Source organism: Nesoenas mayeri (genome assembly GCF_963082525.1).
Source record: "Nesoenas mayeri genome assembly, chromosome: 35".
Taxonomy (NCBI): Eukaryota; Metazoa; Chordata; class Aves; order Columbiformes; family Columbidae; genus Nesoenas; species Nesoenas mayeri.
The window spans coordinates 196,798-222,281 of NC_137576.1; the positions used below are offsets into that span (position 1 = coordinate 196,798).

At 67.2% G+C, this 25,484-nt stretch overlaps 2 protein-coding genes across 5 annotated transcripts; one reads left to right on the forward strand and one right to left on the reverse strand.

The window, feature by feature from the left end:
• The first annotated feature begins 942 nt into the window (after positions 1–942).
• LOC308051244 (serine/threonine-protein phosphatase 5-like) lies at positions 943–15,153 on the forward strand. 3 transcript variants are annotated; one of them, XM_080361605.1, is made up of 13 exons: positions 943–1,127; positions 2,533–2,774; positions 3,663–3,810; positions 6,249–6,370; positions 6,479–6,544; positions 8,087–8,185; positions 8,942–9,047; positions 10,155–10,297; positions 11,199–11,286; positions 11,382–11,422; positions 12,888–13,066; positions 13,811–13,892; positions 14,697–15,153. In XM_080361605.1, the coding sequence occupies exons 1-13, from the start codon at positions 977–979 to the stop codon at positions 14,757–14,759; spliced, it is 1,530 nt and encodes a 509-aa protein (XP_080217731.1). In that variant the 5' UTR covers positions 943–976; the 3' UTR covers positions 14,760–15,153. The 3 variants fall into 3 exon arrangements, with proteins under 3 accessions (XP_080217731.1, XP_080217733.1, XP_080217732.1); XM_080361607.1 differs by having other exon boundaries at positions 14,715–15,153; XM_080361606.1 differs by having other exon boundaries at positions 12,891–13,066.
• Positions 15,154–15,490: 337 nt separating this feature from the next.
• On the reverse strand, positions 15,491–25,213 carry LOC308051278 (delta(3,5)-Delta(2,4)-dienoyl-CoA isomerase, mitochondrial-like). Of its 2 annotated transcripts, XM_080361640.1 has the most exons (11): positions 25,066–25,213; positions 23,680–23,839; positions 21,917–22,005; positions 20,292–20,416; positions 19,324–19,372; positions 18,690–18,754; positions 18,216–18,286; positions 18,033–18,104; positions 17,085–17,130; positions 16,400–16,504; positions 15,491–15,723 (listed from the first exon to the last, which is right to left on the reverse strand). In XM_080361640.1, exons 1-11 carry the CDS (start codon positions 25,106–25,108, stop codon positions 15,619–15,621), a joined length of 930 nt encoding a protein of 309 aa, XP_080217766.1. In that variant the 5' UTR covers positions 25,109–25,213; the 3' UTR covers positions 15,491–15,618. The 2 variants fall into 2 exon arrangements, with proteins under 2 accessions (XP_080217766.1, XP_080217765.1); XM_080361639.1 differs by lacking the exon at positions 17,085–17,130 and having other exon boundaries at positions 16,400–16,550.
• Positions 25,214–25,484: the final 271 nt, after the last annotated feature.

Here is a 25,484-nt window from a genome sequence, read left to right on the forward strand (position 1 = left end):
CCGGGACCCACCCGTGGAAGCCCCCCCCGGCTCACCCCACCCCCCGATTTGTGACCCTCCCTCATAGGGGACCCCCCCACTTTTGGGACCCCCCCCTCCCTCAATTCCTCCTACCTCACCCCGCCCCCCCCCGGGGGGGGCCCATCCCCCCACTTGGTGCTGGGCTGAAAACGCCCCTTTGGGGGGGACCCCGGGGACCCCCCCACCCCCCCCCCCTAAAATCCGGGACCACCGGAGCCGCTGGGACCCACACGCACACCCCTCCCCCCCCGCCCCGCAAATGTCGCTTTGGGGGGGCCCTGTACCGCCCCCCCCCCCCCGCTGTGTCACCCACCCCCCAATAAACTGGCTCTGAACCCCCAAAGGATCTGGAGACGTGGGGGACATTGGGGGGGTGATGGGGACATGGGGGGGACATGTGGGATATGGAGGGACATGGGGACATGGGGGGGACATGTGGGACTGGGGGACATGGGGGACATTGGGAGGTTGATGGGGACATGGGGGACATGGGGATATGGGGGGACATGGGGATATGGGGGGACATGGGGATATGGGGGGACATGGGACATATGAGGACATGGGGATATGGGGGGACATGCGGGACATATGAGGACATGGGGATATGGGGGGACAGGGGGGACACTGCGGGACATGGGGGGTTATGGGGACTTGGGGGGACACGGGGCGATGGGGACACGGGGGGTGATGTGACAGCGACGGGGACACGAGGCACCGCGGGAGGACTCAGAGGGAACCGACTCGGCCTAGCGCGGCCCCCGTGCTAACCCTTCGGCCCCTCCTCTCTATGGTTCCGCCCTCCCCCGCCGCGCGGCGCGCTTTACGACACCCCCCCTCCCCTTTCCCCCCGCCTCTTCCCCCGGTCCCGCCGCCTTTTGCGACAGCGGCGGCGGTGCTTGGCGGCGCGGCGGGGCCGCGCTGCCGGCGGTTGCCAGGGGCGCTTTACGGCCCGGCGATGGCGGAGGGAGAGCGGGCGGACAGCGGCGCCCCCGGCGGGCCCGGAGCGCCCGGAGCGCCCGGAGACCCCGCGGCCCCCGCGGCCCCCAGCGCGGCCGACGCGGAGCGCGCCGAGGCGCTCAAGGCGCGGGCCAACGAGCTCTTCAAAGGTACCGGGCACGGGGGAACCGGGGGACGGGGGGGACGGGAACCGGGGAGACGGGGGGACCAGGGGGGACGGGGAACCGGAGGGGACGGGAACCGGGGGGACGGGGAACCGGGGGGACGGGGGGGACGGGGAACGGGGGAACCGGGGGGACAGGGAACCGGGGGGACGGAGGGACGGGGAATGGGGGGACGGGGGAATAGGGGAACCGGGGGGACGGGGGAATGGGGGAACTGGGGGGACGGGGAACCGGGGGGGACGGGGAACGGGGGAACAGGGGGGACCAGGGGGGACGGGGGAACCGGGGGGACAGGGAACCGGGGGGGACGGGAACCGGGGGGGACGGGGGAACCGGGGGGACAGGGAACCGGGGGGGACGGGGGGACGGGGAACTGGGGGACGGGGGGGACGGGGGAACCGGGGGGACCAGGGGGGACGGGGAACCGGGGGGGGCGAGGTACCGGGGGGGACGGGGGGACCAGGGGGGACAGGGAACCGAGAGGGACGGGGAACCGGGGGGACGGGGAACCGGGGGAGTGGGGGCTGACAGACAGGAAGCCATGGGGGGCAATGGGGCTGCTGGATAGGGAGCTATGGGGGGTGAGTGGGGGGCTGCCAGATGGGGGGCAGTGGAGGGCAATGGGGCTGCCAGATGGGGAGCCATGGGGGGCAATGGGGCTGCCAGATGGGGGGCAATGGGGCTGCTGGATGGGGAGCCGTGGGGGGCAATGGGGCTGCTGGATGGGGAGCCATGGGGCTGCTGGATAGGGAGCTGTGGAGGGGGCCAGTGTGGGTCTGAGGCCCCTGTCCCCCCATAGCCAAGGACTACGAGCAGGCGGTGAAGCTCTATAGATGGGGGGGTGTCATATAGTGACCCATGGGGTGCACTGTGGGTCCCATCCCTGTGTCCCCCGTAGCCAAGGACTACAAGCAGGCGGTGAAGCTCTATAGATGGGGGTGCCAGATAGGGATCTATGGGGTGCACTGTGGGTCTGAGGCCCCTGTCCCCCCCCATAGCCAAGGACTACGAGCAGGCGGTGAAGTTCTATATATGGGGGTGTCAGGGATCTATGGGGGTCACTGTGGGTCCCATCTCTGTCCCCCCGTAGCCAAGGACTACGAGCAGGCGGTGAAGCTCTATAGATGGGGGTGCCAGATAGGGATCTATGGGGTGCAATGTGGGTCCCATCCCTGTGTCCCGCCCCCATAGCCAAGGACTACGAGCAGGCGGTGAAGCTCTACAGATGGGGGTGCCACATAGGGATCTATGGGGTCACTGTGGGTCCCATCCCTGTGTCCCCCCCCGTAGCCAAGGACTACGAGCAGGCGGTGAAGCTCTATAGATGGGGGTGCCAGGTAGGGATCTATAGGGTGCACTGTGGGTCTGAGGCCCCTGTCCCCCCCCATAGCCAAGGACTACGAGCAGGCGGTGAAGTTCTACAGCGCGGCCATCGAGCTGAACCCTGGCAACGCCATCTACTTTGGGAACCGCAGCCTGGCGCACCTGCGCACCGAGGCGTACGGCTACGCGCTGGCGGACGCCACGCGCGCGCTGCAGCTCGACCGCGCCTACCTCAAGGGCTACTACCGCCGCGCCGCCAGCTACATGGCCCTGGGCAAGTTCAAGGCCGCCCTGCGCGACTACGAGACGGTGAGGGGGGGCTTGGGGACACCCCCAGGGCTTGGGGACAATGTGTCACTTCCTGGGGCTTGGGGACACCCCTGGGCTTGGGGACACCCCCCAAAGCTTGGGGACGCCCCTGGACTTGGGGACACTCCTGGGCATGGGGGACACTCCTGGGCATGGGGGACACTCCTGGGCATGGGGGACACTCCTGGGCATGGGGGACACCCCCCAGGGCCTGGGGACACCCTCGGGGCTTGGGGACAGTGTGTCGCTTCCTGGGGCTTGGGGACACCCCCTGAGGCTTGGGGACACCTCTGGGGCCTGGGGACAATGTGACATCCCCTGGGGCCTGGGGACACCCCCTGGAGCTTGGGGACACCCCCCGGGGCTTGGGGACACCCCCCGGGGCTTGGGGACACCCCCGGGGCTTGGGGATGCACTTGGGGACAATGTGTCACCCTCTGGGGCCTGGGGATACCCCTGGGGCTTGGGGACAGTGTGTCACCCCCAAAGGCTTGGGGACACCCCCCAGAAGGCTTGGGGACACCCCTGGGGCTTGGGAACTATGTGTCACCCCCTGGGACTTGGAGACACCCCAAGACCCCAAGGGACAGCATGTTATTTCCCCGGAGCTTGGGGACATCTTTGTCACCCTCGCGGTGCCATTATGTCCCCGTCCCCTGAGGGGTGTCCCTGTCCCCTAATAGTTCCCGTCCCTGGGTGTCCCCTGGTTGTCCCCATCCCTGGTTGTCCCCGTTCCCCCGGGTGTCCCCTGCGTGTCCCCCGGGTGTCCCCTGGGTGTCCCTTGAGTGTCCCCCGGGTGTCCCCTGGGTGTCCCTTGAGTGTCCCCCGGTTGTCCCCGGTTGTCCCCGGTGTCCCCGTGTGTGGCGCCGCAGCGTCCGTCTGTCCCAGGTGGTGAAGGTCCGTCCCAACGACAAGGACGCGAAGCTCAAGTACCAGGAGTGTCACAAGATCGTCAAGCAGAAGGCGTTCGAGCGCGCCATCGCCAGCGACCCGCGCCGGCGCTCCGTGGTGGACACGCTGGACATCGAGAGCATGAGTGAGCCAAAATCCCTCGATTTCACCCCAAAACCGGCCCCAAGTCACCCGAACCAACACACCCCGAGATCACCCCGAAATCACCCCAAAATCACCCCAAAACCCCCGGCGCTCCGTGGTGGACACGCTGGACATCGAGAGCATGAGTGAGCCAAAATCCCTCGATTTCACCCCAAAACCGGCCCCAAGTCACCCGAACCAACACACCCCGAGATCACCCCGAAATCACCCCAAAATCACCCCAAAACCCCCGGCGCTCCGTGGTGGACACGCTGGACATCGAGAGCATGAGTGAGCCAAAAACCCGCCCATTCACCCCAAAACCGGCCCCGAGTCACCCGAACCAACACACCCCGAGATCACCCAAAAATCACCCCAAAATCACCCAAAAATCACCCCGAAATCACCCCGAAACCCCCGGCGCTCCGTGGTGGACACGCTGGACATCGAGAGCATGAGTGAGCCAAAACCCCCGCGTTTCACCCCAAAAACAGCCCCGAGTCACCTGAACCAACACACCCCGAGATCACCCTGACATCACCCCGAAATCACCCAAAAATCACCCCAAAACGCCCCAAAACCCCCGGCGCTCCGTGGTGGACACGCTGGACATCGAGAGCATGAGTGAGCCAAAAACCCGCCAATTCACCCCAAAACCGGCCCCGAGTCACCTGAACCAACACACCCAAAAATCACCCCAAAATCACCCCAAAATCACCCCCAAATCACCCCAAAACGCCCCAAAACCCCCGGCGCTCCGTGGTGGACACGCTGGACATCGAGAGCATGAGTGAGCCAAAAACCCGCCAATTCACCCCAAAAACAGCCCCGAGTCACCTGAACCAACACACCTCGAGATCACCCTGAAATCACCCAAAAATCACCCCAAAATCACCCCCAAATCACCCCGAAACACCCCAAAACCCCCGGCGCTCCGTGGTGGACACGCTGGACATCGAGAGCATGAGTGAGCCAAAATCCCTCGATTTCACCCCAAAACCGGCCCCAAGTCACCCGAACCAACACACCCCGAGATCACCCCGAAATCACCCCAAAATCACCCCAAAACCCCCGGCGCTCCGTGGTGGACACGCTGGACATCGAGAGCATGAGTGAGCCAAAATCCCTCGATTTCACCCCAAAACCGGCCCCAAGTCACCCGAACCAACACACCCCGAGATCACCCCGAAATCACCCCAAAATCACCCCAAAACCCCCGGCGCTCCGTGGTGGACACGCTGGACATCGAGAGCATGAGTGAGCCAAAAACCCGCCAATTCACCCCAAAACCGGCCCCGAGTCACCTGAACCAACATACCCAAAAATCACCCCAAAATCACCCCCAAATCACCCCAAAACGCCCCAAAACCCCCGGCGCTCCGTGGTGGACACGCTGGACATCGAGAGCATGAGTGAGCCAAAAACCCGCCAATTCACCCCAAAAACAGCCCCGAGTCACCTGAACCAACACACCTCGAGATCACCCTGAAATCACCCCAAAAATCACCCCAAAATCACCCCCAAATCACCCCGAAACACCCCAAAACCCCCGGCGCTCCGTGGTGGACACGCTGGACATCGAGAGCATGAGTGAGCCAAAATCCCTCGATTTCACCCCAAAACCGGCCCCAAGTCACCCGAACCAACACACCCCGAGATCACCCCGAAATCACCCCAAAATCACCCCAAAACCCCCGGCGCTCCGTGGTGGACACGCTGGACATCGAGAGCACGAGTGAGCCAAAAACCTCCAAATTCACCCCTAAAACAGCCCCGAGTCACCCCGAATCACCCCAAAACAAACGTACTCCAAAATCCCCCCCAAATACCCTGAATTCACCCCAAAAATCACCCCCAAATCCCACCAAATGGTCACATGGGCCCCTCCGGTTCCTGGTGTCCCCGTAAGGGTCCTGGGGTCTTGGTGTCCCCATGAGGGTCCCCACAAGGTTCCTGGTGTCCCCGTGAGGTTCCTGGGGTTCCCATGAGGTTCCCGGGGTCCCCACAAGGGACTTGATGTCCCCATGAGGTTCCTGGGGTCCCCCTGAGGGTCCCCATGAGGTTCCTGGGGTCCCCACAGGGTCCTGGTTCCTCCATGAGGTTCCTTGCGTCCCCACAAGGGTCCCCATGAGGTTCCTGGGGTCCCCACAAGGGTCTTGATGTCTCCATGAGGTTCTTGGGGTCCCCACGAAGGTCCCCATGAGGTTCCTGGTGTCTTGGTGTCCCCATGAGGGTCCCCACAAGGTTCCTGGTGTCCCCACAAGGGACTTGATGTGTCCATGAGGTTCCTGGTGTCCCCGTTGAGGTTCCTGGTGTCCCCACAAACGTCCCCCCGCTGTGACACCCAGACCCCCATGTCCCTCCAGGGCTGGCCAGAACCCCCGTCCCCACTGTCCCCTCTGTCCCCACGTGTCCCCACGCGTCCCCCTGTCCCCGCAGCCATCGAGGACGAGTACAGCGGCCCCAAGCTGGAGGACGGCAAGGTGACCTTGACCTTCATGACGGAGCTGATGCAGTGGTACCGCCAGCAGAAGAAGCTGCACCGCAAGTGCGCCTACCAGGTGCCCCAGCGCCCCCCGGCACCCCCCAGCGCCCCCCAGCGCCCCCCAGCGCCCCCCAGCGCCCCCCAGCGCCCCCGCGGTGCCACCTGTCCCCTGGTGTCCCCGCAGATCCTGGTGCAGGTCAAGGAGGTTCTGGCCAAGCTGCCCACGTTGGTGGAGACGACGTTGAAGGAGGTGGGTGGGTGACAACGGGGGGCGCGCGACGTCCCCACGGGTGGGGTCACCTGGGGGTGTCCCCATGGGGGATGTACCCACGGGGTGGTGTCACCAAGGGGGTGTCCCCTTGGGGGATGTACCCACGGGGTGGTGTCACCAGGGGGTGTCCCCATGGGGGATGTACCCACGGGGTGGTGTCACCAAGGGGGTGTCCCCAAGGGGTGATGTACCCACGGGGTGGTGTCCCCATGGGTGATGTACCCACGGCGTGGTGTCCCCATGGGGGATGTACCCACGGGGTGGTGTCACCAAGGGGGTGTCCCCTTGGGTGATGTATCCACAGGGTGGTGTCACCTGGGGGTGTCCCCATGGGTCATGTACCCACGGGGTGGTGTCCCCAGGGGGTGTCCCCATGGGTGATGTATCCACGGGGTGGTGTCACAAGGGGGGATGTACCCACGGGGTGGTGTCACCAGGGTGATGTCCCCAAGGGGTGATGTACCCACGGGGTGGTGTCCCCATGGGGGATGTACCCACGGGGTGATGTCCCCAAGGGGTGATGTACCCACGGGGTGGTGTCCCCATGGGTGATGTATCCACGGGGTGGTGTCCCCATGGGTGGTGTCCCCATGGGTGATGTATCCACGGGGTGGTGTCCCCATGGGGGATGTACCCACGGGGTGGTGTCCCCAAGGGGTGATATATCCATGGGGTGGTGTCCCCATGGGTGATGTCCCCATGGGTGGTGTCCCCATGGGTGATGTACCCACGGGGTAATGTCCCCAAGGGGTGATATATCCACGGGGTGGTGTCACCAGGGGCGCTGTATCCACGGGGTGGTGTCACCAGGGGGTGTCCCCACGGGGGATGTATCCACGGGGTGGTGTCCCCATGGGGGTGTCCCCAAGGGGTCATGTACCCACGGGGTGGTGTCACCTGGAGGTGTCCCCATGGGGGATGTATCCACGGGGTGGTGTCCCCAGGGGTGATGTACCCACGGGGTGGTGTCCCCAGGGGGTGTCCCCACGGGTGATGTACCCACGGGGTGGTGTCACCAGGGGGTGGTGTCCCCATGGGTCATGTACCCACGGGGTGGTGTCACCAGGGGTGATGTCCCCAAGGGGTCATGTACCCACGGGGTGGTGTCACCAGGGGGTGTCCCCATGGGGGATGTACCCACGGGGTGGTGTCCCCAAGGGGTGATATATCCATGGGGTGGTGTCCCCAGGGGGTGTCACCAGGGGCACTGTACCCACGGGGTGGTGTCACCAGGGGGTGTCCCCATGCGTCATGTACCCAAGGGGTGGTGTCACCAAGGGGTGATATATCCACGGGGTGGTGTCCCCAGGGGGTGATGTACCCACGGGGTGGTGTCACCAGGGGGTGTCCCCATGGGTCATGTACCCACGGGGTGGTGTCACCAGGGGGTGATGTACCCACGGGGTGGTGTCACCAGGGGTGTTGTCCCGGGGGTGTTGTCCCGGGGGTGTTGTCCCGGGGCTGTTGTCCCCAGGGGGTGTCCCCAGGGGGTGACGCCCCCGCGCCGTGTCCCCGCGGCAGACGGAGAAGGTGACGGTTTGCGGTGACACCCACGGCCAGTTCTACGACCTGCTCAACATCTTCGAGCTCAACGGGCTCCCGTCCGAGTCCAACCCCTACGTATCCACTGCGGGACGGTGACACCGCGTCACCGCGTCACCCGTCACCGCGTCACCCGTCACCCGCCCTGCGTGGGGGGCCTGAGCTTGGCCCCGTGTCCCCAACCCCGTCCCATGTACCCAACTCCACCCGCTGGCCCAGGGCGTCAACGGGAGGGTCCTGCTGAGGGACACCAGTGTCACCATGTCCCCAGTGTCCCCAGCCCAGCCCCGGGGTGTCCCCAACCCAGCCCTGGGGGGTCCCCAAACCTGTCCTATGTCCCCAATCTGTCCCCATGTCCCCAGCCCTGGGCCAGGGTGTCCCCCAGTCTGTCCCCATGTCCCCATTCTGTCCCCATGTCACCAACCCAGCCCTGGGGTGTCCCCAAATCCCTCCTATGTCCCTAATCCGTCCCCATGTCCCCAACCCAGCCCTGGGGTGTCCCTAAGCCTGTCCTATGTCCCCAGTGTGTCCCCATGTCCCCAGCCCTGGGCCACGGTGTCCCCAATCCTGCCCTATGTCCCCAGTCTGTCCCCATGTCCCCAACCCAGCCCTGGGGTGTCCCCAAATCCCTCCTGTGTCCCCAGTCTGTCCCCATGTCCCCATCCCACCCCCGGCTGTCCCCTCCCAGGCCATCAGTGGGGGGTCCCGGCGAGGGGCCGCCGCTGTCCCCGGTGTCCCCCCGTCCCCCTGTCCCGCTGTCCCCACGTCCCGTGTCCCCGTGTCCCGTGTCCCCGTGCTGCGGGGAGGGGCCGTTGTTTTCCTGAGCGGTGACAGATCTTCAACGGGGACTTCGTGGACCGCGGCTCCTTCTCGGTCGAGGTCATCCTGACGCTCTTCGGCTTCAAGCTGCTGTACCCCGAGCATTTCCACCTGCTGCGAGGTGACCGCGCGGGACACGCTGCCACCCCCCGGCGGGGACACGGACCCGGGGGGGACACCGACCTGGGGGGGACACCGACCTGGGGGGGACACGGACCCGGGGGGGGACACGGACCCGGGGGGGACATGGACCCAGGGGGGGACACCGACCTGGGGGGGACACGGACCTGGGAGGGACACGGACCCGGGGGGGGACACGGACCCAGGGGGGGACACGGACCCGGGGGGGACACGGACCCGGGGGGGACACCGACCCGGGGGGGACACGGACCTGGGGGGGACACGGACCCGGGGGGGGACACCGGCCCGGGGGGGACACGGACCTGGGAGGGACACGGACCCGGGGGGGGACACGGACCCAGGGGGAACACCGGCCCAGGGGGGACACGGCTGTCACCCCCCGGGATGGGGACACGGACCCGGGGGGGACACCGACCTGGGGGGGGACACGGACCCGGGGGGGGACACGGACCCGGGGGGGACACCGGCCTGGGGGGGGACACGGACCCAGGGGGGACACCGGCCCGAGGGGGACACAGCTGTCACCCCCCGGGATGGGGACACGGACCTGGGGGGACACGGACCCGGGGGGGGACACGGCTGTCACCCCCCTGGGATGGGGACACGGACCCGAGGGGGGACACTGGCCCCGGGGTGGGGACACCGGACCCAGGATGGGGACATGGATGTGGGGGGGACATGGCCCTGGGGGGGGACACCGGCCCTGGGGTGGGGACACATTGGTCATGGGGTGGGGACACGGCCCCAGGTGGGACATCAATCTCGTGATGGGGACACCAGCCCCGGGATGGGGACATTGACCCCGGGATGGGGACATTGACCCCGGGATGGGGGCATTGACCCCCAGCCCTGGCCCCGGGCGCTGGGGCTCGGTGGGGACACATCGCTCATGGGGTGGGGGTTGGGTCACCTCCCGTGTCCCCTTTGTCCCCCGGGTTTGGGGACGTGTCCCATGTCCCCTGTAGGGCCCTGGCCCGGATGTGTCCCCAGGTTTGGGGTTCATCCCCTCGCCCCCAGCCCTGGTGTCCCCATGATGTCCCTGTGATGTCCCCACAATGTCCCCACTGTCCCCGCGCTGTCCCCGCAGGGAACCACGAGACCGACACCATGAACCAGATCTACGGGTTCGAGGGCGAGGTCAAGGCCAAGTACACGGCCCAGATGTTCGCGCTGTTCAGCGAGGTCTTCGAGTGGCTCCCGCTGGCCCAGTGCATCAACGGGAGGGTCCTGGTGAGGGGACACCCCTGGCACCCGTCCCCAGCTGTCCCCAGCTGTCCCCCAACCCCACCAGTGTCCCCTGGGTGTCACCAGCCCAGCCCTGTGTCCCCAAACCCCATCCTGTGTCCCCAAAACTGATCCTGTGTCTGCAAGCCAGCCCTGGGGTGTCCCCAACCAGGTCCAGTGTATCAACGGGAGGGTCCTGGTGAGGGGACACCCCAGTAACCTGTCCCCAACCTGTCCCCAACCCCGCCAGTGTCCCCGGGGTGTCCTGAACCTGTCCCAGTGTCCCCAAACCTGATCCTGTGTCCCCAACCCCGCCCTGTGTTCCCAACTGTGTCCTGTGTCCCCAACCCACCCCTGGGCTGGGTCCCCAGTGTCCCCAGGGGGTTGGGGTGACCCTGTCCCCTCCAGGGGGGTCCCTGATGTTCCCGGGGGGTCGGGGTGACCCTGTCCCCTCCAGAGGGGTCCCCCATGTCCCCAGTGTCCCCAGGGGGTCGAGGTGACCTTGTCCCCTCCAGGGGGGTCCCCGATGTCCCCGGGGGGTCGGGGTGACCCTGTCCCCTCCAGAGGGGTCCCCAATGTCCCCAGGGGGTCGGGGTGACCCCTGTCCCCAGTGGGGGGTCCCTGATGTCCCCAGTGTCCCCAGGGGGTCGGGGTGACCCTGTCCCCTCCAGGGGGATCCCCAGTGTCCCCAGGGGGTCGGGGGTGACCCTGTCCCCTCCAGGGGGGTCCCCCATGTCCCCAGTGTCCCCGGGGGGTTGGGGTGACCCTGTCCCCTCCAGGGGGATCCCCAGTGTCCCCAGGGGGTCAGGGTGACCCTGTCCCCTCCAGGGGGGTCCCCCATGTCCCCAGTGTCCCCAGGGGGTCGGGGTGACCCTGTCCCCGCCGGGGGTCCCCGCTGTCCCCGCAGATCATGCATGGGGGGCTGTTCAGCGAGGACGGCGTCACCCTGGACGACATCCGCAAGATCGAGCGCAACCGCCAGCCCCCGGACTCGGGTGGGTGACGGGGTGACGGTCCCGCTGGCCCCCGGTCCCCCGGGGTGGCCCTGGCACCCCCCCGGGACAAACCCCCCCGACTTGTCCCCACACAGGGCCCATGTGTGACCTGCTCTGGTCCGACCCGCAGCCACAGGTGAGTCCCCAACACCTCCATTGCCCCCATCGCCCCCAATGCCCCCAATGCCCCCAACGTCCCCATTGCCACCAACGCCCCCAACGCCCCCCAACGCCCCCAACGCCCCCAACGCCCCCATTGCCCCCATTGCCCCCATTGCCCCCAACATCCCCATTGCCCCCAACGCCCCCAACGCCCCCATTGCCCCCGACGCCCCCATTGCCCCCGACGCCCCCATTGCCCCCATTGCCCCCGACGCCCCCATTGCCCCCGACGCCCCCATTGCCCCCATTGCCCCCATTGTCCCCAACGCCCCCATTGCCCCCATTGTCCCCAACGCCCCCACTGCCCCCATTGCCCCCAACGTCCCCATTGCCCCCAACGTCCCCATTGCCCCCATTGCCCCCATTGTCCCCAACGCCCCCATTGCCCCCATTGCCTCCAACGCCCCCATTGCCCCCATTGCCCCCAACGCCCCCATTGCCCCCAACGCCCCCATTGCCCCCAACGCCCCCAACGTCCCCATTGCCCCCAACGTCCCCATTGTCCCCAACGTCCCCATTGTCCCCAACGTCCCCATTGCCCCCAACGTCCCCATTGCCCCCAATTGCCCCCATTGCCCTCATTGCCCCCAACGTCCCCATTGCCCCCAACGTCCCCATTGCCCCCAACGTCCCCATTGCCCCCATTGCCCCCATTGCCCCCATTGCCCCCATTGCCCCCAACGTCCCCATTGTCCCCAACGTCCCCATTGTCCCCAACGCCTCCCATTGTCCCCGACGTCCCCATTGTCCCCGACGTCCCCATTGTCCCCGACGTCCCCATTGCCCCCGACGTCCCCATTGCCCCCAATTGCCCCCATTGCCCCCATTGTCCCCAACGTCCCCATTGTCCCCAACGTCCCCATTGCCCCCAACGCCCCCATTGCCCCCAACGTCCCCATTGCCCCCAACGTCCCCATTGCCCCCAAGGTCCCCATTGCCCCCAACGTCCCCATTGCCCCCATTGCCCCCATTGCCCCCATTGCCCCCAACGTCCCCATTGTCCCCAACGTCCCCATTGTCCCCATTGTCCCCAACGTCCCCATTGCCCCCATCGCCCCCAATTGCCCCCATCGCCCCCAATTGCCCCCATTGCCCCCATTGCCCCCAACGTCCCCATTGCCCCCAACGTCCCCATTGCCCCCAACGTCCCCATTGCCCCCAATGCCCCCATTCCTCCCAACGTCCCCATTCCTCCCATTGACCCCAACGTCCCCATTCCTCCCATTGCCCTCGATGTCCCCATTGCCCCCATCGCCCCCAATGCCCCCATTCCTCCCAACGTCCCCATTCCTCCCATTGACCCCAATGTCCTCATTCCTCCCATCGCCCCCAACGTCCCCATCGCCCCCAACGTCCCCATCGCCCCCAACGTCCCCATCGCCCCCAATGCTCCCATTGCCCCCAACACCCCCATTGCCCTCCCTGCCGTGTGTCCCCAGAAGGGCCGCTCGGTCAGCAAGCGCGGCGTGAGCTGCCAGTTCGGCCCCGACGTCACCGAGCGGTTCCTGGCGCGGAACCGGCTGGATTACATCATCCGCAGCCACGAGGTCAAGGCCGAGGGCTACGAGGTCACGCACGGCGGCAAGTGCGTCACCGTCTTCTCCGCGCCCAACTACTGGTGAGTGACATGGGGACATGGGGACACAGGGGACACAGGGGACACATGGGGACACATGGGGCCAGTGCGTCACCGTCTTCTCCGCGCCCAACTACTGGTGAGTGATGGGGACATGGGGACACATGGGGACAGGGGACACATGGGACACGGGACAGGGGACACATGGGGACACAGGGGACAGGGGACACATGGGGAGACAAGGGGACACATGGGGACACAGGGGACAGGGGACACATGGGACACAGGACAGGGGACACGTGGGGACACATGGGACTGGGGACACATGGGGAGACAAGGGGACACATGGGGACACATGGGGACACAGGGGACACAGGGGACACATGGGGACACATGGGGCCAGTGCGTCACCGTCTTCTCCGCGCCCAACTACTGGTGAGTCACACAGGGGACATGGGGACACATGGGGACACAGGGGACACATGGGGACACAGGGGACACAGGGGACACATGGGGACACATGGGGCCAGTGCATCACCGTCTTCTCCGCGCCCAACTACTGGTGAGTCACACAGGGGACATGGGGACACATGGGGACATGGGGACAGAGGGTCACGGGGGCAAGTGAGTGACACGGGGACAGTGGCACCAGGTGGGGAGTGGGAGCCGCAGTGTCACCTCCTGTATGTCCCCAAGTGTCCCCAATGTCCCCATTGACCTCATGGTCCTCATTGGCCCCCTTGCCCCCAATGTCCCCATGTCCCCATTGTCCCCGTGTCCCCGCAGTGACCAGATGGGGAACAAGGGCTCCTACATCCACCTGCGCGGCAGCGACTTGCGCCCCGACTTCCACCAGTTCACGGCAGTGGTGGGTACTGGGGACACTGGGAGCCCCCCGGGCAACTGGGGACACTGGGAGCCCCCCTGGGCAACTGGGGACACTGGGAACCCCCCCCGGGCAACTGGGGACACTGGGAACCCCCCTGAGCCCAACTGGGGACACTGGGAGCCCCCAAAACCAACTGGAGACACTGGGAACCCCCCCTGGGCAACTGGGGACACTGGGAACCCCCCTGAGCCCAACTGGGGACACTGGGAGCCCCCAAAACCAACTGGAGACACTGGGAACCCCCCCGGGCAACTGGGGACACGGGGAGCCCCCAAAACCAACTGGGGACACTGGGGACATTGGGAGCCCCCTGGGCAACTGGGGACACTGGGAGCCCCTCGAGCAACTGGGGACACTGGGAACCCCCCCGAGCCCAACTGGGGACACTGGGACCCCCCCCCCTCCCGGGCAACTGGGGACACTGGAACCCCCCTGAGCCCAACTGGGGACACTGGGAGCCCCCCTGGGCAACTGGGAACCCCCAAAACCAACTGGGGACCCTGGGGAACCCCCTCCCCGCCCCGGGGATACTGGGAACCCCAATACCCAGCGGGGGAGACTGGGAACGCCCCCCGGGGATACTGGGAGCCCCAAACCCAACAGGGGACACTGGGACCCCCCCAAACTGAACTGGGGACACCGGGACACCCCCTCGTTGTCTCTTGGGGTGTCCTGGGTCTATTTGGGGTGCTGGGGGGGGAGGGGCCGGGATGGGGGGATGGGTGGGGGGTGGGGGAGGGGCAGCCTTGCCCCCGCCCCCGCTGACCCCCCCTCCCCCCGCAGCCTCACCCCAACGTCAAGCCCATGATTTACGCCAACACGCTGCTGCAACTGGGCATGATGTGACCCCCCCGCCCCCCCACCCATGGGTGCCCCCCACCCACGGGCACCCCCCCACCCCGGGGGGGGCGGGGATTTTAATCTATTGGAAGATTGTATTTATTCCCCTCCCCCCCTTCCCAGTGCGCCCAGTTTGGGGTGGGAACTAGGGGGGGGGTCTGGAATCGTCCCCCCCCCAACCAGGGGGGGCAGGGGTGGGAGGGGCCGCCCCTCCCCCAACAAGCAATAGGTGCGCGGAGATGGGGGAGGGGAGAGGGGGAGGGGTGTTTTTGGGGCGGTGCTCAGGGTTTGCCCCACCCCCCCCGCCCCCACCCCTCAGGACGTGCCCCTCCCCCCACCCCCCGCCGGGCGATTTTACCGTCTGTAATTAATGATGTTAAAATAAAGTAATTATTGTAAACTGGGCGGGGAGCCAGGTGTCCGGGGGGTCCCAGGCGTCCCAGGGGGACCCAGGCGTCCGGGAGGAACCCAGGTGTCCGAGAGGGACCCAGGCGTTCGGAGGGGGGACCCAGGGGTCTGTGGGGGGACCCCAGGGGTCTGTGGGGGGACCCAGGCGTCCGGGAGGGACCCAGGCGTTCGGGAGGGACTCAGGGGTCTGTGGGGAGGACCCAGGTTATGGGAGGGACCCAGGCGTCCGGGAGGGACCCAGGCGTTCGGGAGGGACTCAGGGGTCTGTGGGGAGGACCCAGGTTACGGGAGGGACCCAGGCGTCCGGGAGGGAACCGAGGCGTCCGGGGCACAGGGACAGTTGTTTATTGGGGACAGTTTGGTTGCTGGGGACGCAGTTGGGTTGGGGACACGGGGGCCATGGGGACACGGGGACCATGGGGACACAGGGCCATGAGGACACGGGGACACGGGGTCCCTAGAGCTTGGCGAAGGGCACGTCCTCGAGTCCCTTCTTGTCCAGAGTGGCCTGAACCGACTTGGCGATGTCGTCGGTCTGCAGCATCGCCATGTTCCACGTGGCCTGCGGGACACGCGCCGTGGGGACGGGGACACAGTTGGGGACACAGACAGGGATATGGGGACAGGGACACGGGGACACCCCTGGGATGGGGACATGGGGACGGGGACGTGGGGACACCCCTGGGATGGGGACATGGGGACACCCCTGGGATGGGGACAGGGACCAAATGGGGACAGGGATAGGGACACGGGGACACCCTGGAGTTGGGGACACAGACAGGGATATGGGGACAGGGACATGGGGACACCCCTGGGATGGTGACACAGGGACATGGGGACACCCCAGGGCCGGGGACAGGGACATAGGGACATGGGGACAGGGACACGGGGCCATGGGGACACAGGTCCATGGGGACATAGGGCCATGGGGACATGGGGCCATGGGGACACAGGGACACGGGGCCATGGGGACACAGGTCCATGGGGACATGGGGACATGGGGCCATGGGGACACAGGGACACGGGGCCATGGGGACACAGGGACATGGGGCCATGGGGACACAGGGACACGGGGCCATGGGGACACAGGGACATGGGGACATGGGGCCATGGGGACACAGGGACACGGGGCCATGGGGACACAGGGACATGGGGCCATGGGGACATGGGGCCATGGGGACACAGGGACACGGGGCCATGGGGACACAGGGCCAAGGACCCGGGTTGGTGCCGCTCACCATGTAGCGCAGCCCCTCGGGCACCGAGTGGTCCCTGGAGAAGAGCAGGTTGACCTTGGTGCCCTGCACGGCCACCGGGCTGCGCGCCGCGATGGCCACGGCCACCTCCAGCGCACCCGCCAGCAGCGCCTCCTTGTCCGCGAACACACGGCTGCGGGGACACAGGACATGGGACATGGGACAGGGGACAGGGGACACAGGACATGGGGACATGGGACATGGGGACTCAGGGACACTGGGGCCACCTCCAGCGCCCCCGCCAGCAGCGCCGCCTTGTCTGCGAACACACGGCTGCGGGGACACAGGACATGGGACATGGGACAGGGGACAGGGGACACAGGACATGGGGACATGGGACATGGGACATGGGGACACTGGGGACATGGGGACACGGGGACACTGGGGCCACCTCCAGCGCCCCCGCCAGCAGCGCCGCCTTGTCCGCGAACACACGGCTGCGGGGACACAGGACATGGGGACATGGGACAGGGGACAGGGGACACAGGACATGGGGACATGGGACATGGGGACTCAGGGACACTGGGGCCACCTCCAGCGCCCCCGCCAGCAGCGCCGCCTTGTCCGCGAACACGCGGCTGCGGGGACACAGGACATGGGGACATGGGACAGGGGACACGGGACATGGGGACATGGGGACATGGGGACACGGGGACACTGGGGCCACCTCCAGCGCCCCCGCCAGCAGCGCCTCCTTGTCCGCGAACACGCGGCTGCGGGGACACGGGACATGGGACATGAGACATGGGGACATGGGGACACTGGGGACATGGGGACACTGGGGATCCCCTGGTGATGTTGGGGACACCCCATTGCCCTGGGGACACCCCCTGCAACTGGGGACTACCTGGTGGCATTGGGGACCCCCCCAGTGCCACTGGGGACCCCCCGGTGCCATTGGGGAGCCCCCAGTGCTGTTGGAGACCCCCTGGTGACATTGGGGACCCCCTGGCGACATTGGGGACACCCTGGTGATGTTGGGGACCCCCTGGTGCCATTGGGGACCCCCTGATGGCATTGGAGTCCCCCTGGTGCCATTGGGGACCACCCCGCCACCCCGGTGCCATTGGGGACACCCTGGTGACAGTGGGGACCCCTGGTGCCGTTGGGGCCCCCGGTGCCATTGGGGACCCCCCCTTGTGTCATTGGGATCCTACTGGTGCTGTTGGGGACCCCCCTGTGTCATTGGGGTCCTACTGGTGCCATTGGGGACCCCCCCCAGTGCTGTTGGGGACCCCCCTGTGTCGTTGGGGACCCCTTAGTGCCATTGAGGACCCCCTGGTGATGTTGGGGACCCCCTGGTGCCATTGGGACCCCCCGGTGCCATTGGGGCCCCCCCAGTGCCGTTGGGGACCCCCAGTGCTGTTGGGGACCCCTGGTGATGTTGGGGACCCCCCAGTGCCATTGGGACCCTCCGGTGCCATTGGGACCCCCCGGTGCCATTGGGGACCCCCCTGGTGCCGTTGGGGACCCCCTGATGGCATTGGGGTCCCCCTGGTGGTATTGGTGACGACGCCCCCACTCCCCTGGTGCCATTGGGGACCCCGGTGCCATTGGGACCCCCGGTGCCGTTGGGACCCCCGGTGCCGTTGGGCCCCCCCGGCGGCGCCGGTACCTGACGAGGCCGCAGCTGTGCGCCTCGGGCGCCATCATCCTGCGCGCGGTGAGGGCCAGCTCGTTCACCAGGCTGCGCGACACGGGACACGGGGTGACGCGGGGGGACACGGGGGGACATGGGGGGACTCGGGGGGACTCGGGGTCCCCTCCGCTGCCACCGCCCCCCGGCCCCCAGTGTCACCTCTGGCTGCCCACGATCTTGGGGAGACGCTGCAGGGTCCCCACGTCGGCCGCCAGCCCGATGTCAACCTCCTGGTGGGGACGTGGGGACATGGGGACACGGACATGGCGGGGTATGGGGGGGACATGAGGGGATATGGGGGACAGGGGGGGAATATGAGGGGACATGGGGGATATGGGGATATGGGGGTATATAGGGGGACATGGGGACATGGGGGACATGGGGGGACATGGGGGGATATAGGGGGACATGGGGATATAGGGGGACATGGGGGGAATATGGGGGGATATGGGGGACACGGGGATATGGGGGGACATGGGGACGTGGGGGGACATGGGGGGATATGGGGGACATGGTGGGGGGTCTTGGGGACACCTGAGGGGTGGTCTTGGGAGCTGTGTGGGGTTTGGGGACACCTGGGGGTCTCGGGGACAGCCGGGGGTTTTGGGGTCCCCCCGTGTCCCCATGTGGTACCTTGACCTGGAACCAGGCGTCCTGCGAGCAGAACCGGATGTCACAGGCGGAGATCAGGTCAACACCTGGGGACACGGGGGACATTGGGGACACGGGGGACATTGGGGACACGGGGGACATTGGGGACATGGGGGACATTGGGGACAGTGGGGACATGGGGGACATGGGGGGACATGGGGGACACGGGGGACAGTGGGGACATAGGGGGACATTGGGGACATGGGTGACACTGGGGACACTGGGGACACGGGGGACATGGGGGGACATTGGGGACACGGGGGGACATTGGGGACATGGGGGACATGGGGGGACATTGGGGACACGGGGGGACATTGGGGACATGGGGGGACATTGGGGATACTGGGGACACGGGGGACATGGGGGGACACTGGGGACATGGGGGGACATTGGGGACACGGGGGGACATTGGGGATACTGGGGACATGGGGGACACTGGGGACATTGGGGACACGGGGACATTGGGGACACGGGGGGCATTGGGGGGGACATTGGGGACATAGGGAGGTTGGGGACATGGGGGACATTGGGGACACAGGGGACATGGGGGGACATGGGGGACACGGGGGACACTGGGGGGGTTGGGGACATTGGGAGTGGGGCCACCCGCACTCACCTGCCCCCACGCAGGCCCCGTGAATGGCGGCGATGACGGGTTTGGGACACTGGGGACAATGGGGGGGGGACAATGGCACCGGGGGCACCGCAAGGGGGCACCCCCAGCTGGCGCCCCCCAGTGCCCCCCGTGCCCCCCAGTGACCCCCAGTGACCCCCAGTGTCCCCCAGTCCATCCCAGTGCCCCCCAGTCCATCCCAGTGCCCCCCAGTGCCCCCAGTGCCCCCCAGTGCCCCCACTGCCCCCAAGTCCATCCCAGTGCCCCCAGTGCCCCCAGTGCCCCCAGTGCCCCCAGTCCATCCCTGTGCCCCCCAGTGCCCCCACTGCCCCCAAGTCCATCCCAGTGCCCCCAGTGCCCCCCAGTGCCCCCAGTGCCCCCAGTCCATCCCAGTCCATCCCAGTGCCCCCCAGTGCCCCCACTGCCCCCAGTCCATCCCAGTGCCCCCCAGTGCCCCCCAGTGCCCCCAGTGCCCCCAGTCCATCCCAGTCCATTCCAGTGCCCCTCAGTGCCCCCAGTGCCCCCAGTCCATCCCAGTGCCCCCCAGTGCCCCCAGTCCATCCCAGTCCATCCCAGTGCCCCCCAGTGCCCCCACTGCCCCCAGTCCATCCCAGTGCCCCCCAGTGCCCCCAGTCCATTCCAGTGCCCCCCAGTGCCCCCAGTGCTCCCAGTCCATGCCAATGCCCCCTAGTCCACCCCAGTGCCCCCAGCACCTTCTCCAGTGCGCTGAAGGTCTCCTGGAACTGGGACCCTTGTCCCTCTGTCTGTCTGTCCGTCTGTCTGTCCCCCCGTCCCCTGTCTGTCTGTCTGTCCCCTGTCTGTCCGTCCGTCCGTCTGTCTGTCCCGCTCACCTTCTCCATGGCGGTGAAGCTCTCCTGGAACTGGGACCCTTGTCTCCCTGTCTGTCCCCCTGTCCCCTGTCTGTCTGTCTGTCCATCTGTCCCGTCTGTCTGTCTGTCTGTCCCGCTCACCTTCTCCATGGCGGTGAAGCTCTCCTGGAAGTCGCGGATCTTCCTGCGCAGGTTCCAGCTCCTCCGCGCCGCGTCGTCGCCCGGCAGCGCCATCACCTCGGCGCCCAGCGACGCCAGGTCGATGCCTGCGCCGCGCCGGTGCCACCAACGGTGTCACCCGGTGGCACCCGGTGGCACCCCAGTGTCACCCCATTGTCACCCGGTGTCACCCACAGCAGCACCAGTGGCACCCAGTGTCACTCCATTGTCACCCCATTGTCACCCAGTGTCACCCACAGTGCCACCAGTGGCACCCAGTGTCACCCCATTGTCACCCATTGTCACCCAGTGTCACCCACAGCGGCACCGGTGGCACCAACAGTGTCACCTGGCGTCACCTACAGCAGCACCGGTGGCACCCCAGATGTCACCCACAGCAGCACCGGTGTCACCCGGCGTCACCCACAGCAGCACCAGTGGCACCCAGTGTCACCCCATTGTCACCCGGTGTCACCCACAGCAGCACCGGTGGCACCCAGTGTCACCCCATTGTCACCCGGTGTCACCCACAGCAGCACCGGTGGCACCCAGTGTCACCCCAGTGTCACCCAGTGTCACCCACAGCAGCACCGGTGGCACCCAGTGTCACCCCATTGTCACCCAGTGTCACCCACAGCAGCACTGGTGGCACCCAGTGTCACCCCATTGTCACCCAGTGTCACCCACAGCAGCACCAGTGGCACCCAGTGTCACCCCATTGTCACCCCATTGTCACTCAGTGTCACCCACAGTGCCACCAGTGGCACCCAGTGTCACCCCATTGTCACCCATTGTCACCCAGTGTCACCCACAGTGGCACCGGTGGCACCAACAGTGTCACCTGGCGTCACCTACAGCAGCACCGGTGGCACCACAGATGTCACCCACAGCAGCACCGGTGTCACCCGGCGTCACCCACAGCAGCACCAGTGGCACCCAGTGTCACCCCATTGTCACCCGGTGTCACCCACAGCAGCACCAGTGGCACCCAGTGTCACCCCATTGTCACCCGGTGTCACCCACAGCAGCACCAGTGGCACCCAGTGTCACCCCAGTGTCACCCAGTGTCACCCAGTGTCACCCAGTGTCACCCACAGCGGCACCAGTGGCACCCGGTGTCACCAACAGCATCACCCAGTGTCACCCAGTGTCACTCAGTATCACCCCAGTGTCACCCAGTGTCACCAACAGTGTCACCCGGTGTCACCCAGTATAACCCGGTGTCACCAACAGTGTCACCCAGTGGCACCCAGTGGCACCAACAGCATCACCCAATGTCACCCAGCGTCATCCGGTGTCACCAACAGTGTCACCCAGTATTACCTGGTGTCACTAACACTGTCACCCAGTGTCATCCGGTGTCACCAACAGCATCACCCAGTGGCACCCAGTGTCACCAACAGTGTCACCCAGTGTCACCCGGTGTCACCAACAGTGTCACCCCAGTGTCACCGTCACCCAGGGACAGGGCTCAAAATGACCCCAAATCGCCTCAAAAATGACCAAAATCGCCCCAAATCCCCCAGAGTGGCCCAAACCCCCTGAAATACCCCAAACCGGCCCAAACCGCCCCAAACTGCCCCAAACCAGCCCAAACCAGCCCTGACCGGAGCTGAAGACGGCCCCGGCGCCCGAGATGATGACGGCGCGACACGACGAGTCCTGAGCGATGGCCCCGAAGCACAAAACCATCTCCCTGCAGAACGGGGGACAAGGGGGACAATGGGGACAGTGGGGATGCTGTGGGCAATGGGGACATTGGGGGCAATGGGGACAATGGGGGGAATGGGGGCAATAGGCACAATGGGGGCAATGGGCACAATGGGGGCAATGGGGACAATGGGGACACTGGGGACAATGGGGGCAATGGGGACAATGGGGGCAATGGGGAGAATGGGGACATTGGGGGCAATGGGGACATTGGGGACAATGGGGGCAGTGGGGACATTGGGGGCAATGGGGGTGATGTGGACATTGGGGGCACTGGGGGCAATGGGGGCAATGGGGACATTGGGGACATTGGGGGCAATGGGGGCATTGGGGGCAATGGGGACATTGGGGACATTGGGGGCAATGGGGGCATTGGGGGCAATGGGGACATTGGGGGCAATGGGGGCATTGGGGGCAATGAGGGTGTTGGGGACATGGGGGGCACTGGGGGCAATGGGGGCATTGGGGGCAATGGGGACATTGGGGGCAATGGGGACAGTGGGGGCAATGGGGGTGATGGGGGCATTGGGGACATTGGGGCCATTGGGGACAATGGGGGCAGTGGGGACAATGGGTGACTGGTGGCCACTGGCCCCCACTGGCCCACACTGGTCCCTGCTGGTCCCTACTGGCCCCCCCTGGCCCCCACTGGCCCATAGTGGTCCACAGCGGTGTGCAGTGCCCCCCCTGGCCCATAGTGGTCCGCAGCGGTGTGCAGTGCCCCCCCTGGCCCATAGTGGTCCACAGCGGTGTGCAGTGCCCCCCCTGGCCCATAGTGGTCCACAGCGGTGTGCAGTGCCCCCCCTGGCCCATAGTGGTCCACAGCGGTGTGCAGTGCCCCCCCTGGCCCATAGTGGTCCACAGCGGTGTGCAGTGCCCCCCTGGCCCATAGTGGTCCACAGCGGTGTGCAGTGCCCCCCCTGGCCCATAGTGGTCCGCAGTGGTGTGCAGTGCCCCCCCTGGCCCATAGTGGCCCGCAGCGGTATGCAGTGCCCCCCCCGGCCCATAGTGGCCCGCAGCGGTATGCAGTGCCCCCCCTGGCCCCTGGGGGCCCATAGTGGCCCGCAGCGGTGTGCAGTGCCCCCCCTGGCCCATAGTGGTCCGCAGCGGTGTGCAGTGCCCCCCCTGGCCTGCACTGGCCCATAGTGGTCCGCAGCGGTGTGCAGTGGCCCGCACTGGCCCGCACTGGCCCATAGTGGTCCGCAGCGGTGTGCAGTGCCCCTCCTGGCCCATAGTGGTCCGCAGCGGTGTGCAGTGCCCCCCCTGGCCCATAGTGGTCCGCAGCGGTGTGCAGTGCCCCTCCTGGCCCATAGTGGTCCGCAGCGGTGTGCAGTGCCCCCCTGGCCCATAGTGGTCCGCAGCGGTGTGCAGTGCCCCCCCTGGCCCATAGTGGTCCGCAGCGGTGTGCAGTGGCCCGCACTGGCCCGCACTGGCCCATAGTGGTCCGCAGCGGTGTGCAGTGGCCCCCCTGGCCCATAGTGGTCCGCAGCGGTGTGCAGTGCCCCCCCTGGCCTGCACTGGCCCATAGTGGTCCGCAGCAGTGTGCAGTGGCCCGCACTGGCCCGCACTGGCCCATAGTGGTCCGCAGCGGTGTGCAGTGGCCCGCACTGGCCCGCACTGGCCCATAGTGGCCCGCAGCGGCGCGGTGTCCCGGCGGTACCTCCAGAAGGCGCTGTCCATGGCGTTGCGCTTGTGCGGGCGGTTGAGCTCCACGTGCAGCACGTGCTCCCGCGGGCGCGTCACCTGCAGTGACGCCAGCGACGCCAGCGCCGGATCCAGCGCCGGCTCCAGCGACGACATCGCGCGCACGGCCCCCAGCCCTGCGGCACGGGGGCGGGGTCAGTGGGGTCAGTGGGGACATGGCGGGGACTGGGGGTCACTGGGTCACTGGGGGAACTGGGGGGGCTGGGGCACTGGGGTCAGTGGGGGTACGGGGGGGACTGGGGTCAGTGGGGTCACTGGGGACACTGGGGGCACTGGGGACACTGGGGGGACTGGGGGTCAGTGGGGACACTGGGGGTCAGTGGGAACACAGGGGGGACTGGGGGCTCAGTGGGGGGAACTGGGGCACTGGGGGTCACTGGGGGCACTGGAGGCACTGGGGGGACTGGGGATCAGTGGGGGGGACTGGGGACACTGGGGGCACTGGGGGGTCAGTGGTGGTCACTGGGGTCACTGGGGGGACTGGGGGGTCAGTGGGGGGACTGAGAGCACTGGGGGTCACTGGGGGCACTGGGGGAACTGGGGTCACTGGAGGGACTGGGGGGTCAGTGGGGGGGACTGGGAGGCACTGGGGGTCAGTGGGGCACTGGGGGGACTGGGGGCACTGGGGGCACTGGGGGGCACTGGGGGGCACTGGGGGGCACTGGGGGTCAGTGGGGGCACTGGGAGCACCAGGAACACTGGGGGGTCAGTGGTGGTCACTGGGGTCACTGGGGGGCACTGGGGGGTCACTGGGAACATGGGGAGTCACTGGGGGGCATTGGGGGATCAGTGTGGGTTAGTGGGGTAACTGGAAGAACTGGGAGCACTGGGGGCACTGGGGGGTCAGTGGGGGGACTGGGAACCCTCGGAGAGGAACTGGGACGAACTGGGACCCACTGGGATGAACTGGGACCCACTGGGAGGGACTGGGGGGGTCACTGGGGGGTCAGTGAGGTCACTGGGGGGGTCAGTGGGGGGACTGGGGGTGTCACTGGAGGGGTCACTGGGGGGCACTGGGGGGACTGGAACCCACTGGGAGCCACTGCGGGGACTGGGGGGCACTGGGAACACCGGGGGTCACTGCGGGGTCACTGGGGGGTCACTGCGGGGTCAGTGGTGTCACTGGGGGGTCAGTGGGGTCAGTGGGGGGTCAGTGGGGTCACTGGGAGGTCACTGGGGGTCCTGGGGGGGTCCGGGGGACACGTGGCGCCAAGTGGGTCAAAGGTCAAGGTGAGTCTGGACGTCACGTGGGGGCTCAGCCCGGGGGTGACGGGGGCGGGGGGGGGAGGGGGGGGCTCAGGCCAGCCCGGGGGTCAGAGGTCAGGGGGTCGCCGCCACTCACGTGCCCCCCGCAGCGCGCGCAGCCCCGCGCCCAGCAGCGACATCGGTCCAGCGGTCCTCTCCGGGCGGGGCCCTTTCCCTCACGTGACACGGCTCCGGAGGGCGGTCACTTCCGCTCCACCTCTCCGGCGGGGCGGAAGTCCTCCGCTCCTCCCTACCGAGGCGGAAGTCCTCTCCACTACCGAAGCGGAAGTCCTCCGCTCCTCCCTACCGAGGCGGAAGTCCTCTCCACTACGGAGGCGGAAGTCCCCTGCTCCTCCCTGCCGAGGCGGAAGTCGCCTGCTCCGCCCTACCGAGGCGGAAGTCCCCTGCCCTACCGAGGCGGAAGTTTCCCCCTCCCACCGAGGCGGAAGTTTCCCCTTCCCGCAGTGGGGGGACCACACAAACCCCCCCCGCCATCCCCTCCACCAAACCTCAATA

Excerpts from the sequence above, each read along its gene's own strand:
- LOC308051244 (XM_080361605.1), top strand. The coding sequence starts at position 977 with ATGGCGGAGGGAGAGCGGGCGGACAGCGGCGCCCCCGGCGGGCCCGGA. Across the intron at positions 3,811-6,248 it reads GCTGGACATCGAGAGCATGA|CCATCGAGGACGAGTACAGC; the intron begins GTGAGCCAAAAT and ends CTGTCCCCGCAG. Across the intron at positions 13,893-14,696 it reads TCCACCAGTTCACGGCAGTG|CCTCACCCCAACGTCAAGCC; the intron begins GTGGGTACTGGG and ends CTCCCCCCGCAG.
- LOC308051278 (XM_080361639.1), bottom strand. The coding sequence starts at position 25,108 with ATGTCGCTGCTGGGCGCGGGGCTGCGCGCGCTGCGGGGGGCAC. Across the intron at positions 22,006-23,679 it reads ATGGACAGCGCCTTCTGGAG|GGAGATGGTTTTGTGCTTCG; the intron begins GTACCGCCGGGA and ends CCCGTTCTGCAG. Across the intron at positions 18,105-18,215 it reads AAGATCGTGGGCAGCCAGAG|CCTGGTGAACGAGCTGGCCC; the intron begins GTGACACTGGGG and ends CGTGTCGCGCAG.